Source organism: Myripristis murdjan, chromosome 5 (assembly GCF_902150065.1).
Source record: "Myripristis murdjan chromosome 5, fMyrMur1.1, whole genome shotgun sequence".
Taxonomy (NCBI): domain Eukaryota; kingdom Metazoa; phylum Chordata; class Actinopteri; order Holocentriformes; family Holocentridae; genus Myripristis; species Myripristis murdjan.
The window spans coordinates 17,602,971-17,622,395 of NC_043984.1; the positions used below are offsets into that span (position 1 = coordinate 17,602,971).

The 19,425-nt window shown below is 41.5% G+C and overlaps 1 protein-coding gene across 3 annotated transcripts; it reads right to left on the minus strand.

Annotated features, from left to right (window-relative positions):
- Nucleotides 1-4: 4 nt before the first annotated feature.
- rad54l2 (RAD54 like 2) lies at nucleotides 5-19,032 on the minus strand. 3 transcript variants are annotated; one of them, XM_030050654.1, is made up of 22 exons: nucleotides 18,893-19,032; nucleotides 17,237-17,429; nucleotides 16,565-16,874; nucleotides 16,347-16,483; nucleotides 15,510-15,650; nucleotides 15,082-15,314; nucleotides 14,043-14,225; nucleotides 13,805-13,938; nucleotides 13,449-13,645; nucleotides 12,910-13,252; nucleotides 12,606-12,783; nucleotides 12,183-12,413; nucleotides 11,286-11,404; nucleotides 10,626-10,744; nucleotides 9,030-9,129; nucleotides 8,743-8,948; nucleotides 6,560-6,735; nucleotides 6,052-6,248; nucleotides 5,613-5,797; nucleotides 5,306-5,395; nucleotides 5,116-5,217; nucleotides 5-4,366 (listed from the first exon to the last, which is right to left on the minus strand). In XM_030050654.1, the coding sequence occupies exons 2-22, from the start codon at nucleotides 17,376-17,378 to the stop codon at nucleotides 3,330-3,332; spliced, it is 4,560 nt and encodes a 1,519-aa protein (XP_029906514.1). In that variant the 5' UTR covers nucleotides 17,379-17,429; nucleotides 18,893-19,032; the 3' UTR covers nucleotides 5-3,329. The 3 variants fall into 3 exon arrangements, with proteins under 3 accessions (XP_029906514.1, XP_029906513.1, XP_029906512.1); XM_030050653.1 differs by having other exon boundaries at nucleotides 15,510-15,653; XM_030050652.1 differs by having other exon boundaries at nucleotides 15,510-15,680.
- Nucleotides 19,033-19,425: the final 393 nt, after the last annotated feature.

The following is a 19,425-nucleotide window of genomic DNA, read 5'->3' on the forward strand; positions in this document are numbered from 1 at the left end:
ACACTGAAATTGAAGAGTTTTATTGTTAAAATAACACTGATAACACAGTCATATTCTGCTCCACTCTAGGCTGCTTATATGAAATCAAATTTCTTACTGGATCAGCCATCAATGGGTCGAAGTGAACAAAAAGGTTAAAAAACGTAATTACAAAAAACTGAGAATATATTTTCCATCATAAATAAATAAATTTGGTAAACACATCGAAATAAGGAAAAAGAACTGCCAGAGGTGAGCTAACACCGATAAGAATTTATAAAAAACATTAAAAAAATGAATTATTCCTATGAAACATAAAAAAAAATGCACATAACTGACAAGAAATGACAGACAGGGTTTGTTTACAAACTGATAATACCATGATTCAGATGAGCAGTGTTTCCAATTGATTTAGAAGACTGAGAATGAAGACATGGGGCCAGTATGATGTACTTTGAACAATTCACAAGTTCAGCAGATATGATTTTTTTTTTTTTTTTGTCAAAGTGCCAAGCCTGTCTACCTTCGAATTGGACAAACCAAATCAGAAGTTCCCAAGACATAGTTAAGAAAACTGAAGGATGTCCATAATCATGGGAAAAATATAGCACACAAAATAACAGATAAGGAGCCAGTAACAAATTAAGTAAAATGTGTACAGTACTAAGTGTTTGGGGCCTTTGAGCAAAAAGCAGACCCTGCAAAAAATGGAAGAAAAAAAATAATTCCATTGGGAATGATCAGCTGTGTTAGATTATCCAGTGTTCTCATAAAGTTAATTAGTACCCACTGCATCTACCCTATGTATCAACGGATGAAAGGGATCTTCCCGGATCTAAATACCTTGAGGTGTCGTCACAACACAGAAACACAAGGCTACAGAGAACAGCACAGACCTAAAGTCCCTAAGCATCGCAGTCCGACATGGACACTACAGAAAGAAACTACACACACTGCACTGCTTTAGAAGACACACCTCTGTGAAACGCTACCACATAATGGCACTGTCAGTTTGGTAAGGCTGTCACATAACCTGACTCGATCTGCCACAGTCGGTGGTGGAAGTGGTAAAATGTAACCGGCTTGGTGACTAGTAGCTACACTGACTTGAGGTGTTGTACACTCGGGCTGCACAAATGCAATGGCTCCTGGGTAACTGTTCTCAGCATGTCTCTCTGAAACTAAGCCAGACTTTATAAGCAAAATGTAACAGTCAAAGCATGGAGCATGTAGGTGGACTCTGCAGTGTTACATGAAATAATGGTGGGGATACTTCAGTTAAAAGTCAGTGTGGAACAAAAAAACAAAACAAACAAACAAACAAAAAAACAAAACACATAATAAGCTCTTGTAACTGAATTAGCAACAACAAATCTTGGTTTGCACTCTATTTGACCCCTGCACTTGGTGCTTTTAGTCATAACGCTGAATCTACCTTAAACTTGTGTTTTGAGTTTGACACCAACTGTCTCAATGCTCAGTAGTTCTTCCAACAGATTGTAAAAGGATGTGTTGACATAAATGCTAAGACTCAAGACCCCTTTGTGTCATTTAAGGCTAAAAATTAAAGAACACAGTCCGAATCCATGTCCCAGCCCGTGTTATCAAAGGCTAGCATGAAAGTACATTCATTTTAGTTTAAGGATTCTTTGAAAGAAAGTAAATTTGTTTCCCCGGCATCAATGCAAGGGTGTGTTTATCGTCATGAGAGTCATCATAATAATAAACCATCTCCCTAAAACCACTCCCTTGAACCAAAATCTGCACACTGCACAGTATTAACTTGCAATATAAACAATGATAATGACCGCTATTTACAAAGTATCAACATTTTCAGGTATAGTATTGTAATCAAAACATCCAGATCACATGATATCCTTTCCAACAGGGGATGCTACAATGTCTATCAAATTGCTAATGACTAAAATAAGCTCTCTGAAAGCTTAATCCAATTTTTAAATCTTGAAGGATTTTCTCCAAATATATATCGTCGAGTGAATTGTGCTAACAACTTACACTACATTCTATAGCCCCTGCGAGCTGCTCGTTGCTGTGCTAATCTATTATTTCCCCCTTACATATTTAGTACCATTCCAGTCTTGTTTATCAGAGGGGAAAACTGCACTGAAGAAGTCCTGTCCTGGACTACATGAGTATGCAGATCACCGGGGCTACTACCTGCAACAGCAGTATTCACTGTTTATTTACTTTTTTGCTTGCACTTGAATGGTTCACAATTCACAACCAGCTTCACAATATATTATGAGAAAATCCAACATGAAGCCTATTTTTGTAAAATCAAATGATTCCTTCTCAGCACAGTGGAAATAAACATATTTGCATGGTGAAGCCTTGTTAAAAATACAGCCTGATAGGCTGTGCTTGGAAAGCCCCTTTAAAGATTGAGCTGGTCCCCATGTGACAAAAGTCTGTTCCTGTCGTCTCTGTAGCTTTAGCTGAACAAATCGGAGATATTCAGCATAAGGATTTGTTAACTCTGTCCTCATAACTTCATCAACTTATTTGCTCATTTGCTTGAGGCATGTGAGAGTCTGTGTGTGAGTTTGAATTTGTATGATTTCATTAGGAATGGGAATTTTGATTTCACTGATGAGCTGAATGATACACTGTTTAAACGACTAGCATGAAATAGAAATAGAAAATGCAAAAACAGAAACACTAAACAACCTTTGCCAGTATAATTGTATTCCATCAGATGTTCGAAACAAGTTAGGATTTTTTAGGTGTACGTGTCAAGTTGATCTCCTTTATTATTCTACTCCTGTGCGTTCCAATGTGCTTGTACACTCAAAAAAGTAGCAATGCAATTAAACTTAAGTAAGCAGCTATGAAATATAGACATATACACCACATACCAAATTGAAGAAAAGTAATATAGGGGTAAAATTAAGGGACAGTGCTGAAAACAAGAAAGTTTTGATGGAAGGCGTCCAATAGAACTGTGCCTTTTAATGTTGAAGACCAGTTCTGTCTGCATCTAGTTTCACATATACTTTTTTTTGGCAGAAAAGCACAGTTAAAGAAACAAGATCTTTTAGGTTTCTTATACAACTATCATTTGGGACTTGTGAAAATAGGAAAGACAAATTAGAATTTCATCAAACATAAATAGCTGTACAAGTGGCAAGTGTAACAAGAAAAACAAATTTTACATATTAAATTCATGGGTAAAAGTAATTAATTTAGTTACACTATGATTTTAATTGTGCCTGACTTAACAACTAGTCATGTAAATGTGTAATCATTGCCGTCTCCAGTGAATGTTCCCATCCCTAATGTAGGGTCCCCCATTTTTGTGTGTGAAATCGCCTCTTGAGGTCTCTGACTGTCTACTGCCCTGTCACCTCTATGACGTCGTCATCAGAGCTACTACCGCCGTTCTCTGTGGTCAGATGTGTATCAGGTTGGCTCAGAGCTGCCCCCAATAGGCTGGAAGTGGGATTGTTGAAATGTGACAGGAAGCCGGCTGCAGCAGAGCTGGGGCTGGGTGCAGGGAAGCCCCCGGACCCGGAGAGAAGAGGGGTGGGGAACATTCTGGGCTCAGAGAGCAGGGACTGACTGTAGTTGAGAGTGAAGCCTGAGGACAGCAGACCAGCCATGTTGGGGTTCATCAAGTAGGGGGGCAGAGAACCTGACGCCAGGGAGGAAGAAGAAGTGGCTGCTGACGGGGTAGAGGACATGGGGATGGTGGTGACAGCAGAAGGGAAAACGGTGGAAAGGGAGGATGACGATGACGAGGAAGAGGAGGTGGAGGATGTGGGAAGGTGTCCATTCCCTGTGGCTGACTGGCTCAGCAGATCTGATCCTGCAGAGGGGAACATGTTTTGCAGGTCACCCAGCGTCTGTCCTGGTGTCTGAAGGAATGAAGATCCGCCACTGCCACCCATCAGAAGTGGGTGACTCATGTGGCCGAGGTTTCCCAGTAGGGAGGAAGAGTTCAGACCCACGGGGGGAAAGCTGAGCCCACTGCCCAGGGGGAGGTTGGGGAAATGTGCTGTAGCACAAGTGCGCTTGCCTCCTATCGGCTTGTTACCATGGCTTTCAGTACTCTTGCGTTTGCCACTGCGCACCTCTAAATTAGAGCCTAGGAGGTCATCACTGAGTTGCCGGCTGAGGTCACCGGTCTGATTGTTCTGCAGATTGCCTCCGTCCCCTGCTGGCAGCGCAGACATGTCTGATGGCGACGGCAATTCACCTCCCCCACTTGCAGCTGCATTACCTGTGGAGGTGGTGTAGCGGCTGAGCTCCCGCAGAATCTCCGGGCTTTCTGGGGTTGAGGGGCGCTGCTCTCTGTCCGGGCTGCGTTGTTGCTCCGCAGGAGATGAACAGCCATTACTGACCGGGTGGATTTGAGAACCCTGGGAGTCTGCAGAGGAGAAAGATAATGCAGTCATAAAATGTCTCGAGACATGTTTACCTCCACTTATTCATGATTTATTCTTAGGAGATTAATCCTGAAATAGAACTAGTTTGCACATACATAAACGTGAATGTAATATTAAAATTAGTATTCAGTGTATTTACCCAAGCTTTTATGAAAATGAGTGGGTATGACTTTTGAAGGGGCTCAACTGCGCATTTTAGAAATTTGTGATATGATTGATTACAATCATGTGCTCTGTCAAAATGTGGCTAATTTCAGAATAAAAGGTCAAACAAATTCACTCCAGAGGTCAAAACTTCCTGGAAATATTCCACCATGTAACACTACATGTTTATTAGTCCTGGACACAGGACTGATTTGTAAACATAAGCAAGTCAAGATTTTCTTGGAGATGACAAATTTTCACAATACTTTTTGGACACAACATTATTCACATGGGAATGCTGGTCCATCTTCTAGTTAATACATGAACCTTGGCCTCATATTTTTAGCACCAGGTGTAATATATTAGGCAAACAAAATTAGAGACAAGTAGAGATGCCAGACAATCCCAAGGCAGTTAGCTAGGTGTGCAGCACCAACTGTTGCTGTAGCTGAAGTTACTAGAGTCCTGCAACAATGAGGATGAGAAAATCATTCACCAGTGGCTTGTGAAATAAAAGCATAATACATTGAATTTAATGTACATTGCAATCATTGCAATGAAGCAAATGTGGTGGGATTACACAAACCTGTTGAACCTCTAGAAGAAGCAGAGCCTCCCATCGCTGGTCTACTGATCTTTCCAGACCGGATAGCAAAAATTCTTCCATCGTTGGTCCTAATGTAGGTACCTGCAGTGGATAAGACATCAAGTGATGGAAGCAGTTTGTTGAAATGTATTGTCTGCAGGCAGAGTCCTTACTGGGTTACTGACACTACCTTTAGACCCTTTGATGACGTGGATGCTCTCTCCTGCACCAATTCGGGCTTGTACATCCGTTGTGCTGTTGGCTCCTGGGATTACAATATCTGTGGATTCAGACAAAATGGCTGATGTTAAAATAATGCTTCATGTCAACTGTCCATTAAGATGTTTCATACCATTAAAACAAGAGAAAAAATGTTTTCTGGTAACAATAAATGAATTTTCTTTTTTAACATACTGAAACTAACATACCACATTTATGAGTATAGATTAAATATTGTTAAACAGAGTTATATTTATCATGAATACAATAGTAATTACCAGTTGTGGTGACAATCCTCTGCACATAAACCCCAGCTTTCTGCAGGTAGTTGACAGGAAAGCTGCCACCAGAGCTGGAACCAGCCATGCCCATGGTGACCTGACGAGGCATCATGGGAATTGGGGTGGACTGGATGGGTCTAACACTTGCCACGGGCTTGTCATCTGGCCGTGTCATTGGACGCCTGGAAATAAATGGGTTAAACTCATAAGATGATCATAAACACAACCTATAAAAGATTTGAAATTGAAACCGCTTTTTTATCTCTGGTCCAATGGCTCACAACCTCACTGAAGCACTGGATTTGGCTCTAAAGCTTAGTATAATGCTTTGGCTTTATTAGTGGAATATAATATACCTATACTTTTATTTCACTCTGTAATAAAGTAAAAGATGATCCTCAGAGTTTTTAGTTGAAGTTCACAGTTTGAAACTCACCAGCTGCGCTGACTAAATGCTGGTATATTGGCAAGTGTCTGGTCACTGGTTGGGTAATAGTGTGCATAAGATGGGCGAGAGTAGGGCACAGAGGCTCGCTTCTCATCTTCATAGCTCTTCTTGGCCGCTCTTTTCTCTGCTTTGGTCAGTTTTGACTCCTTCCGGTCCACTAGCAGAGACTCATGATGGAAAGGTATCTGCTGAGACAAATGGAGAGACATTTTATTTGGGGGACTGAATTTTAATTCAACAGCCAAGTGGAGCTCAGAAGGTCCAGGGCAAACTTGACATGTTCATATATTGTACATATGTATAAAACTTTCACATTATGATTTGTTTGTGCTGAACTGCAATATGAAATTGAATATCAGTGTAACCTAACGATACAAAGTTTGTAGCCTGTCTTTGAGCAGCAAAAATCTTCCTCTATTAGCAAAACTAACTGGTAAATTCAACAAAAACAAGCTCGTTAACTCTAGTTAACAATCCCTATGCATTTACACTGTACCTTGGTGATGAGATGAGGGTGGAGCTGACACGCTCGGCTGAGGACCTCCTCCATGTCCTCCCGGAGCTCCAGAGCGACTTTGGCTGGATCGGGCTCCTCCTCTACAAAGTGCAGCAGTGATTCCACTTCCTTGCGGGTGAAGTTCAGCACTGGGTTCAGGTCATCTACCACTCGGTCTTTGAACATATCAAATAAAAAAAAAACAAAAAAAACAAAAACATTTTAAGGTTGGCTCAACTATTCATAACAACCATGAATATAGATTCAAGCCTTATGTAAGTGTTCATGTAATACCTTTACAATGAATCATTCAGTCCAAATGAGTCATGTGCTCTGACATCTACAGTGGATTATATTTGTTTCATTATCTTTTTTTGTGAGCTGAATACAGTCCCTCAATATAATCACTGTTCTCCCAACATGGTGGCATGTTTCCCCTCAGACAACAGGTTGTCACATAATTTTGGGCTCATCCAGTGTGTACAGATGAACCATGAGATCCGGTGTTGTGTAACTTTTCAAAATTAATATATGTTACATGCACCACCCCTTTTACTGCCAGGTCAAGCACTTCTGATGATCTGCATCACCTCTGCCAGCAAAGTATTCCTACTTTGCTGGCAGAAGGTTATGTTTTCACCCCAGTCTGGTCTGTTGGCAAGATATCTCAGAAACTAAAAACAGATTTGGCTAAAATTCTGTGGTCTATTAGCCCTTGGATCAGAATCATTTGGTGATCTGGGTCTGGGATTTCTTCCATTAGATGATTCTGATTTTTTCTGGCTACTATTACTATGCCGTGTCCATGTGCTGGACAGTGTTGCAGTCACATGCTATTTTGTCAGGAAATCAAACCAAGAAGACAAATGATGAAAATGCTAGGAAGCTTTGCAAGATGGAAAACTGTTCAGTGTGGGTGGAGGCTTGTGCTCTATCAAGTACCCTCTAGTTAGACTGGCAATCATCAAAAGATTGCCTCAATATGCCAAGACCATAAAATATCTTAAATCCCTGAGAGACTGGAACTAAATAGCCTTCATTTCCCTCTGAGGTCACAGTTGAGCTTTGTGTTTTTTTCCTTTTAATTCACCAAGGTTTAAGGGACCAGAGAGTCCATTTACTGGATCTACACTGTTTATGGAGAGGTAGCTGAAGTGTCCTAAGCTATTCCTGTAGCCAGGTTGGGGGTGGTTTTGCAGTATTAGCCAAAAAACCATGGGCATAGGACACTATGTATCATGTAAACATGATACATAGTATAAACAACTCTTTATGGATATTCCTAATACAGAAAAAACTCACTCACTCACTTAAGATGTGCAAATGAGCTAGATTTGACCCATGGTTAAAATGTAATTTAAATATGGCACATGGCAGGGGATATGCCAGTAGTAAAATAGACACTGGCTAATACTACACTGTAATAATGCTGATATAACCATACTGGTTAACAACAGCTGGCAAACGGCAAACACAATAACAGGAGGGGTAAATAGACAAATAGTAACTATTTGAGAAGCACATGAAATGAAATGCACAATTCCTCCATTGAATACATACAGAAGGCAGATATTTTGAGCAAAAATAATAAGGCATGGAATAATAAGGCCTTTCCAGGTCCTATTAATGTGCTTCTGCCAAAGAAATCCCACCTGCTGAAAACCTTACATGTATGGTAAATGATCCAATTACATGAGAAGGTGTTTCTCCACTTACACTACTTTTTTAAAATTCCTTTATAAAATCTCATAAGATGACAACATTTAGAGATCAAGCCATAGCCAGTTACCACTCAGTGAATAAATCAATCTCCTTACAGTAAAGTTACAGTCGCATCATTTTGATGTATTAGAGGATTGGGAGCTCTCAACTAATTATAACTGATTTACTGACTATACAGGAGCAGAGATGATGAGAAACCATTTTGTGAAATGGATAAAAAAGAGGGGTGGTGCAAATAACAACACCATATAATGTCTGAAGAACAGATTCGTCACATGTAGACGTTATCATGGTGATAACCAAGAACTGCTTTTCCCCATTTAGACACTGTAAATTGTGAAATTTGTTTTGTGCACCAAATAACTTTCCTGTTAAACTGCAATATTGTAAGCATGCAGTTCATGCCTTCACATTCATACATCGGTACACACACACACACTAACACACAAACACCCTCTTACCAGACATGCCCTGTTTGGAGACTTGTCTGTCATAGATCTTTTTCTCCAGGGTGAAATCACAGACGAGGCGATAAATGTGGCAGGGTTTTTTCTGGCCGTAGCGGTACACCCTGCACACTGCTTGGGCATCGTGACACGGGTTCCACGAGGCATCAAACACCACAACGCGGTTGGCCCCAATCAGATTTACGCCCAAGCAGCCCGCTCTGAGAGGAACACAGCAGATTATTGGTGAGATTTTTGCCATTGTGTGGGGGGATGGCATAATGAAGAATGGAGACAGCTACCTGGTAGAGAGCAGGAAGACCCATGCTGTGTTGTTCTCTGGGTCATTAAACTGGCTGATAAGTCGTTCTCTCTCTGTGGCTGATGTACTCCCATCCAGTCCTTTAGAAAGACAAACATCACATCTCTACACCAAAGCACCCAGACCCTTATCTTTAAATGACACGGAAAAAACAAGGCCAATATGTTTCAAGTTGTAACAAGACACTAAATTAAAATTCATTCATTCATAACACAAAGGGGAGAATTCATTTCTGCACCAGCTTATCAGTCCTGCTAAACCATACTTGAGCACGACTATCCATTGTGGGCAGCATCGACTGGCTTTCTGACTTCAGGTAAAATACACAGATGTAGATGTGTTACCTAGAGATATGCAAACAAATAACGTCTTACTACATGACTGATGACTGGGGCACTAAATTCCTAAAGATTTAAGAGGAAAACGTGTAGGTGATGGCTACGTGAGAGCTCTAGTGCTCATGGCCATTGTCTACCAGATGCATTTTTTTATATGCCATGTGGATGTGTGCATCACAAGCATACACACAGCTATATTAGCCAGTGTTGCTGAGTCCACTCGGTGCAGTGCATGGGCTGGACAGGAGCGGCATGGCATTTTGCACATTTCGCTGTTTTTGTCCTATTTTTGTCTTATATGCTGGAGCAGCTTGCATTTGTGAAGCATACAAACACACTATTCTGACTTCTGAGTGTGTCTATGGAGATAGAAAATCAATATATCGTTTTATTTATTGTGCAAAATTTTGAGTTTCCCAACTGAAACTAATGAGTCAATGATAACAAATGGCTAAAACTTACTATAGAGTACCAGAAACACATTTAGTCCCTATAGTAATACCATAGCACTATTTTAGTGATTTTTCACATTGTTTTTGTAGCATAACTGACCCACCTATTTCTCTGGACTTGACTGCTCTGTAGCCTAATTGTCAGCTGTGAGTTACAGCCTTTAGTGACTTTCTATTATGCAGCAAATTCAATTTCCTGATTGAAGCTGACATAAAAAAAAGTGATGCCACTGCAAGCGACACTTGTGAGCTCATGATTGTGTGAAAGTTGAGAAATCATTGTGGAAACATCAGGTATACTACTGTTATATCAAGACAAATATCAATCATAAGAGTTTCCACGGTGTTCAGATCTGATCTTAGGATGGATAGAGGTCCAGAGAACTGAGGCATGTGATGAATAAGGGTGCTGTATATAAAAACAACAAGCACTTTATTTAATTTCTCTCAAACCCACAACTTCAGGGATCTTCAGTGCCCAAGGGAACCCTTCATGTGTTAAAATTACTATTTTTGCCAAATTTTTTTGAAAGGAGTGTTAGTGAAATTAAAATCAAAGAGTATCCTAAAACTAAAAGGGTATGGGAAAAGACAAATTAAAACTCCCTTGTCTACCATGGCAAATAAATTGATCTTAATGTTGCTTAATACCAAAGCACAGAGCAAATATGCAGAGAAATCTGTGCCAAGATAGAAATATGGGCAATGACACTTTTAATGATTCCATGGTAAAGATCACACCCTCTGTAAAGTGGTTGTTAAGGGAATAAAGCACAAGAGACTCACTGTAGTAGTTGAGGTTGCGGACCCAGTTCTGGTTTTGGGTGTCACAGGATCCTATGCCTGTCGGCAGGGGTCTCTTTGACAAGAAGTCCTCAATCACCGTCAGGGTGGACAAGCTCTGGCTGATGGGGACACACCAAAAACAAATGAAACAGGTATTAGAGGTGAGTTTGGATTTAAAATGCAAAACATGACTCTGAAATATAGCAGAGTTTAACTGACTGCAGGTGTTTGAGAACCATGGGTACGCACAGATCAATGAGAGACAATCAAACTTTTTTACTAGCCAATAGCCATACTACTATATATACACACACAGAATTTGTAGGGTCAAAAATGATCAGTTTCAATTTCAAGGCAAGGCAGTGGTATTTTAGATGATAAAGTAGACACGATTCAGGCCAATTAATGAAATTTCCATTTACAGAGATAGCCTGGCAAGAAGCAGAAACCCTCTGGAGATTCAGATAAAATAAAGAGTAATTAATTTGAACACAATCAGCAACCTAAAAATTAATATCAACCAATATCCATCTATCTAAGATCTGAAAGCTGTAACTGGTCCAGTTAAATGGCCTTGCCACACAGTCAGTGTACCTCTAGGATAGGTTGGTTCATATCTGATTTATATTTAATGTCTGGTACGTTGAGCAGAGGACCTACCTGAAGACCAACATCTTGTCTCCTCTCCTCACACTCACATCAATCAAATGGAAAAGCAGAACCATCTTAGCAGAGTTGTCCAGAATGCCTGTCTGGTAGTTGGACATTATGTCTTTTGCCTGAGACACGTCAATCAAAGAAAAGACTGTTGAACTGCACAGAAGTAGACATGTAAGTGTTTCACACTCTTCAGCATTTGAAATTTTTGCTTGGAGCTTTGAAACAAAGATATTACAATGACAGGATTTAATAAGCTGTATTTACAAAGTAACACTAAGCTGTAGGCTCCAGGAGGATGATTATTCAGACAAAGGAGGTGCTTAGCATGAAAATTAGCTTTAATGCTTAAGATTATGTAGCTTTGTTAAACCTGCTTTCTATGTAATACCTTTGAAAGTTTTCTAGGCGATGAATGCCCCTGAACCTCCTGGGCTGATCTTTTTCTTATCGAGTTGGCTTCTTTTTACCCTTGTGGCTCACACTGACATTGTGCATTTTGTTCTAGGGCTGGTTAACAATGTAACAAAACTGCTAAACCTCTTGTGTACCTTTGTTCAAAAGGACAGACTTACTTATAAAATAAAGTAAGTTTTCAGGCTATTTCTCTATGGATGTCATTATGTATTGTGTTTCTAAGGGACAAAAGTTAATGAAAATATACAAAAAGACCTAATAATATATAATAATATTTTCTGACTGTGTTTTGCATTTGGAGGTCAGTTTAATTTCAGCTCATAGTCCGCCTTTCCTGAATGGAATCACTTAAACAAAGCTACACAAATGATTACTATGAGTGAGTTGTATTGTATTTAGGACTGAACAATGAGTCCGCAATGAGTTTACCGTGTCACGACTGTGATACATCTTTGTAATGAGTGGGTTGTTATTATAGCATACCCATTCATATGTGATGACTTGATTGGCTCTATCCTGAATGGGATTGAGCCCTGGCAAGTTGTTATTAACTTTGCTGTTGGTGGAATCGGCTACTTTAGCTTTGAGGCCAGTGCCGGGGGCGGGGCAGCGGGAGTTGCTAGCTGAAGTGATGTCATCGAGGTCCAGGTCCTGCTCGCTGGCCTGATTCTCCTTCTGCAAAGCTTCATAGAGGACGTCCGGGTGATTCCAGATCTGGAGGGAACAGGAATCAAAAAACAGGATTTTAGCCATAGCCAGAGAGGAATCAGATCAATCTCTGGAAAAAGTAGGCAGGTTGGCAGGTTCAGTCTGAATGGATGGACCCAGAACCAGTGGCTTCTCTAAGTTGCTCTTGGGGACCTAACAGCACATGCAAAAAAAACAAAAAACAAAAAACATTCTCACCTTACAGCACACACAGAAGGCCTTGAGTGGGTTGAGACCGAGCCAACCACTGTTCCCAGCCTCTCGGAAGCGGTTCATAAACTCGGTATAGAGCGCCCTCTGGATGGGAGACAGCCGCACCAAGATCACATGCTCCTCCTTGGAAGGAAGCTGATCTCGCAGTACATCATGACCACGTCTGCACACCAGAAAAACATCACAGACAACTCAAACCAGTTAGAATGGTCCACATAAGAAAAGTAATAATGGTTGTTTTCATGAGATCTCTTTATGAAATGCAGCCACGGTCAGCAAGCAAGCTCACCTCTGGACAAAGCCCTCCAGCAGGCTGTGCAGCACGTGGCTGCGGTAGCGCATCAGGCGAACATCTTGAGGTGTGCTGTCCACACACTGCCCATTCAGAATGGGCCGCTCAAACATGTTGCTGAATTCTTGACGTGTGCCTAAGAAGTCAGGCCTAACAAAGTCCACCATGCACCAATACTCAATGAGGTTATTCTGTAACGGGTAGCCTGTCAGAACCACTCTGCGGCGTGAACGGATGTTCTTTAGAGCCTGCGATGTGTTGGCATGGCAGTTCTTAATGCGGTGACCCTCGTCACAAATCACCACATCTGGGCCAGGCCGTGCAAGCGCCTTTTCAATACCTGTGCAGAAAAAGAGGAGAGAGGGTAAAGAAAGAGGAGACAATGAATAAAATATCATAAGACAATTTGCTGAAGTGTTTTTGCGATCTCAGTCTCATTGTCCCAGAGGAAACGAGTCACAAAAAATGAAATCAACATTGTCATTTACAATGTGTTTCTTAGGACTATAGACTATAATTTAAAGTAATTGATTTACCTTTCATGAGCTCCTGCTGTCTATCCTCCTCATCCAGGTCAATGATGATTGGCCCTGCTGGTTTCTTAGACTTCCTCTTCCGGCCCATGACAAAACTCTTCTTCATGGACAGCAGACGGTACATCTCATAACCCATGAGCAGCACCCCCCCATCTCTGGACCACTCCTCCACAACCTTGGCCCTGGCCAATGTCGTTCTGCAGGTCACACACAGGATGATTAACAGATTAAATGTTGGCAGATAAATACCTGACTTCACACACACACACACACACACACACACACACACACACACACACACACACACACACACACACAAATATATACATGTGCACACAATATAGTATGTTACATACTTGTGCTCATCGTTGAGGATGTGAACTTTGAATGTGCGGCCTGTGACAAACACAGGGTCAGTGTCAGGAGGAAGGGCTTCTTGGGATGGAAGCCAGAGGTTAAACTCCGCCAGCCAGTTTTGAAGAGTGTTCACCTGACACAACCAAATGAAAGAGTGCAGAGTTAAATCAAAATAAAAATACACAGTTCAGCCAACATACATATGCGTATGCTACAAAGAATACACAGAATACTCACAGGGACAATGGCCAACACAGTGTGTGCCCCAGTGTGCCTCAGCAGGATGTCTATGAAGGAAATGACCTGAAGGGTCTTGCCCAGTCCCATGCTGTGAGCAAGGATGCACCCGAAGCCGCTGCTGGTCTTGTACCGCTCCAAAGACTCAATCAGGTTATCATAGAGAAACCTGATTCCACCAACCTTAAGAGACATGAGAGATGAATGTTAGTGTGTGTACAAGAGATGTTACAGGAAACTGAAAGTCAAAACAGCTTTAAGTCTATTCCTCAAAATTCATGCAGAGCTCGGAAATGGGGGCACTCGGAAATCTTTAACAATAACTAAATAAATAAATAAGACAATGAATCCTAGGTTACAGAACATTATTATAAAGTAGATGGGTGTGTGTAATACCTCTTGAACTGGGACTATTTGATCCATGTTCAACCCATCTTTTGTCAATTCAAATCAAATCAGTCAACATGGGTTAATCTGAGGTCATGACAATTCAGATACAATCGCAGATACAACCGCTCCTATAAAATTAACTCACATGCTGTTAATGGGCGAGAGTTTATACATCATATTCAGTGGACACCTAACGTTGTCAACTTCCTGCACAAAGCCAACAGCACTGGCCCCCTTCTTGAGCTCTTCCTCACCACAGACGGCCAGGAGCTCTCGCACCTCAAAATCTCACCACACATCGGTGTTCACAAAACTGTAGTTGTCTGAGTCGTTTACCTCAAATGAATCAGAAAACATTCCAGCTGCCATCGCACCATCTGTTTATGGGCTATGGACCCTGTGATAATTTTGTCAAAGCTGTGCGCCCCATCTGCAGCAATGAGATAATTTGTCCCACACCAGTTGTTAGCAACCTGGGTAGAATCCTATTCACTTTGAAAACAACCGCTGTCTGACATTTTTACGTGAAGCCAAGTCGGTCAATGCGAGTTAACCTTTTCAAACGCAAAATCAACACTGGTTCAAGCCTGGTTGAGACCTGAGTGTGAAAAGCTCCAAGAGTCTGTGACTGGGATTAGAGAGTGTATACCTGGTGAGGTTTGACAGCCCGGGCCAGTTGAGGGGCGAGGTAAAGGTCCTCTTCTTCTGCAGGGTGGTTGATGTTGACCAGCACTCTACCCTGGGCATCAGGCTGGTTCAGTGTGTCGTTGATGTGCGCCCCGCTGCTCTCCTCTGTTCCACCGGTACCCTCAGTCTCTTCATCAGCTGACTCGCTGCTAATCTGCAGCGCATCCTCGTCCCCAGAACTGAGCTCAATTACATCTGTGTCAACATTCGTGAAAGCACCGCATGAGAGCATGCTCACAACTCATATGGTCTGTGATCAAGTGAGACTGCAAGAGTGCCATATCAAAATAAATATTATTTCAATCTGTGAAGTTTCAAGCTTTGCCTGTGTATATCTTTCAGCAAAGAGAGAAAAGCATAAAGTGTTTAACAGATATGCATCCACCTTACCATCTTTGATGGCAAGTGCAGGCAGCTTAGGCTCCTCTTTTTCCTCTTCCTCCCCACTGCTATCCAGACAGATCACATCGTGCTTGATCAGAGAAGCAGGTACCAACTGAGATACTTCCCCTAATCTTGAAGCAGTTTCACCTGCTGGAGAAGCAGGAAAGCAGATGGAAGCTTAGGATAGAAGGCAGGGCGAAGCAAAGCAACAAATGCATGGAACGAAAGTGAGCTTATAAACAAAGGACTGAAGTCAGACCGCATTTTGATAGATGATGTGGTATATATTAGAGAGATAGGCATGTCAAGATATTATTGCATGAACCATCCTTATCAAGCAGACAAATACCCAGTAAAATTCTCAGTATTCAGCACACACGCAGCATATATATATCAATAGACAGCCAGCACAGGAGAACTAAGCACAACCAACGCAAAATTTTCAATTTCAAAAACTTAATTTTAAAAAAATTATGGGACCTCAGTTTAATTCATGACAAAAAAACTTCCCATCAGACTTTGGTCTCTTAAAGTCCAGTTTATGTTCAACTCAAAAAACAACCTCTACCAATGTTCACTTTGTATTAAAAAACAAAAACAAAAAACAAAACAAAACAAAACAAAACAAATAACCAGTACACTCCTTTACCATGGTCAGTCAGAGATTAATCAGGAAAATCACCAGTTTCATCCAGCAGTAGTTGTTAGTAAATTGATGCATCAATATAAATAATGGATGTTAAACTGCTGGCATTTCAGTGTCTCTCAGACAGATATATAAATGAAAATGCAAGGAGAAAAAATCATCCAAAAGTACAGGTTTGTTGACAGAGGAACAGTCACCTATTTGAGAGTCAGGGACAGGCGGGGCAGGTGTAGGAAAGTCCTTCCTCTGCTGTTCCAGACGTTTCCGCCTCTCCAGCTCTTCCTGCTGGGCAGCCTTGGTCCCTGCCTCCAGCTGATGCTCTTCCAGCAGCTTTCTATGAGGACAAGGGAAGAGAGGGTCAAGCTACAGAGAGAAGATTTCCAATTATTTATGATGGGAAATGACAAATACATACCTGATATTCTTCCTCATGTGTGCAGGCTTAGATGGCTTGGAGGGTTTGGAGCCTTTTGGAGCCTTGGAGGACTTGGACAGTTTAGAGGCCTTTTGTTTCTTTGTTTTGCTGGCAGGTGGCTTGCTGTGGGTTGAGTTCTCTGGGCTGGTTGGAGGCTGGGAGCGAGAGGCAGGTCTGGAGGGAGCTCTGGAGGAGGGGCGGGATGCAGGCTGAGACGGAGGCTCAGAGGAAGGCTCTTCAGAGGTAGCTGAAGTGGAGTCCCCACCATCCTGAGCTGTTTCTGCATTGTCCTGGGCACTTGCAGGTCGTTCTGTGAGAGAGAAAAAGAAAGAGTAGCATCAGCTGGCTAAAACACAAGCCGGGTAGAAAGGACTGCAGAGCCTGATTGGACATGAAAGCAATGCTAAGCTATGACAAAAGAACAGGTTAGTTTTTTGGATGCATGTATCATACAGAAGAACACACCAACTTGTGCTAGAACATGTTTAATTCTTACATCTTTGGATCAGAACACAACACTGAAAAAATAAGTCTTTTTTTTTTTCAACTAAATTCAACAACTTCTTATGAAACTCTCCTAAGATTTCAACTTGTCTTGCTGATTTTCCCCATATCTCTTTCCCAGAAATGGGGGAAAAAAGTGGTCAAGAACGTTTTTGTATCACTCATCACCTGTATCATCCTCATCATCTCCATCATTTTCATCCTCGTCTTCATCCACATCCTCCTCCTCCTCCTCTTCATTTTCCAAATCCTCCTCTTCACTGTTAAGACTGTGCTCCAGGTCACTTTCTGAAAATGCCTCTTCAGACATGGCGTCCTACGGAGCTCTGAGAGTATTACCTACACACCCTCATTAGGAGCCCTTCAACAAAGACAAAACAACACATTTTTTGCAGAGCAGTATTACACTGAAGCATTTGATTCTTTAAAAAATAATAAAACCTCCAAAACCCAGGAAACATTCTGGGTGCCAAGGAGAATTATATCGATTTTAAGAGGCGGCACGCTTAAGAGGGAGGCCTATTGAGTAAGTAAAGGGCGAAACATTGGTAATAGGAGTGGGGAAAAAAACAGTAACTTAAGTATCACGATTTATTTTTTAATCAATTGTGAAGATATTGGTATCATATGAAACTAGATGATCTAAGGAATCGATTGTTACCAAACAGTGGTGTCGCATAAATTGGGTTTAACTGGAAAAACTGAGACTCTTGTTAACAATAAGGCCAATATTATTCATGCAGGATGAAGTTAGCCCCCATGGTAGCCATTTAATTGCCATGAGACCATTTTTTGGAACTTGACATCACTGTATGAAACGACTTATTGTGATATTCGGGGGGATCACAGCATCGTGAGAATTTAGAACCACAAATTAGAGTATAATTCAACATACAAAAATCACAAATACCTGATCACAATACTTGTAGAATCACAATAGTTACTGAATCGAAAGCCCAGTATTGTGATAATATTGAATCGGGATATGAGCAGATGGTAGATGGTGAATTGAACTATAATGTTAAGAAGTGTATGGGTCACAGACTTTTATCACTCAGCGCACAGGACATAACATTTTTGGACAAGATGAACTTTAATCGTGTTCACCGGATATCCCATAACACTTTGCTGAGTGGTGGCCTGCTGCGGCTGAGTCCCTGACAACAACTCGTATACCTCAGTTTAGACCACAGAGTAAATGTCTTCTTTTTAACTGCAGTGTTCAAAGACTTTCCTTTGATCAGAGGGACATTTTCACATTGAGAAGTGGAGTTACACATGACGTGAGCCATGGGAGGGACTTCACCCAGCAGCTAGTGAGCCGAGGATGGAGGCAGCAGGCAGCGTTAGGCTAACTGCGCAGCCATCCTGCTATTATATCATGTTATTGTCGCTCCTGTAAACACTGGCAGCCCCGAGCCGCGGTGCGTTAGCCTGCTACACAAGCTACTCAAATACATGTAAATCCTGCTGCTGCCGTGCATAAACCTGCAGAGCATTACTGGGAGTTACACAACAAAGAACGCAATTTCAAACGCCAATAAAAAAAAAACAAAAAACACGAAACATCCATTGTCCATCAACAGCAACAACAAGGTGGCTGGCCGGTAATGAGACAAGCAAGCAAGCAAGGATGCTACCCCTCGCTAACAAGCTGGATGATTGTTGGCTATCACAGCTAGCAATCTAACATTGTGTAGGTGTATCGTCACTTGGCTAACGCTAGCTAACTCCCATCATCCAAGCTAGCGCTGTAAGCTAAGTCAGACGCGCTAGCAAGAAACCAAGTTCAAGCCCGGAGCTGCTGCCCGGCCGCGGCCTCACCTCGTGTACGCTCACTTTCTCCCTCCAAGAAACGTGCGTGTTGGTGCCTGCAGCTCAGATTAATCAATTACTGTGCCCGGTAATTGTGTAAATGAACTGGTAAAGGTTGCTAATTTCCCAGATATTCCAGTGTGACCATAAAGATCGTCCCTGCAAAAAACGGGGAAGTGGTTAGTCGAGCCAAAGGTTCCGGGGTGTGTGTGTGTGTGTATGTGTGAGTGTGTGTGAGTGTGTGTGTCAGGGGGCCTCTGGCAAACTGTGAGTCCTGACCCACTGTTTGCTTGTTTGTTTGTTTGTTTTTGCGATTGAATTTAAGTCAAGCACATTAAGTACAAATGTTACATGCATTTTACATTATAACAGTGTATGTTTACAGTATAGAAATAATCAAAATAAATTACTATGAACATAACAGAATATAGTGAAAAGAAAGAAAGACAGAAACAAACAAACAAACTAATTAGAGCACATTTGAAATGTCTAAATAACAATAACAGTTTTGCCAGTTGGTGATTTCTGAGTTTATTAGTCAA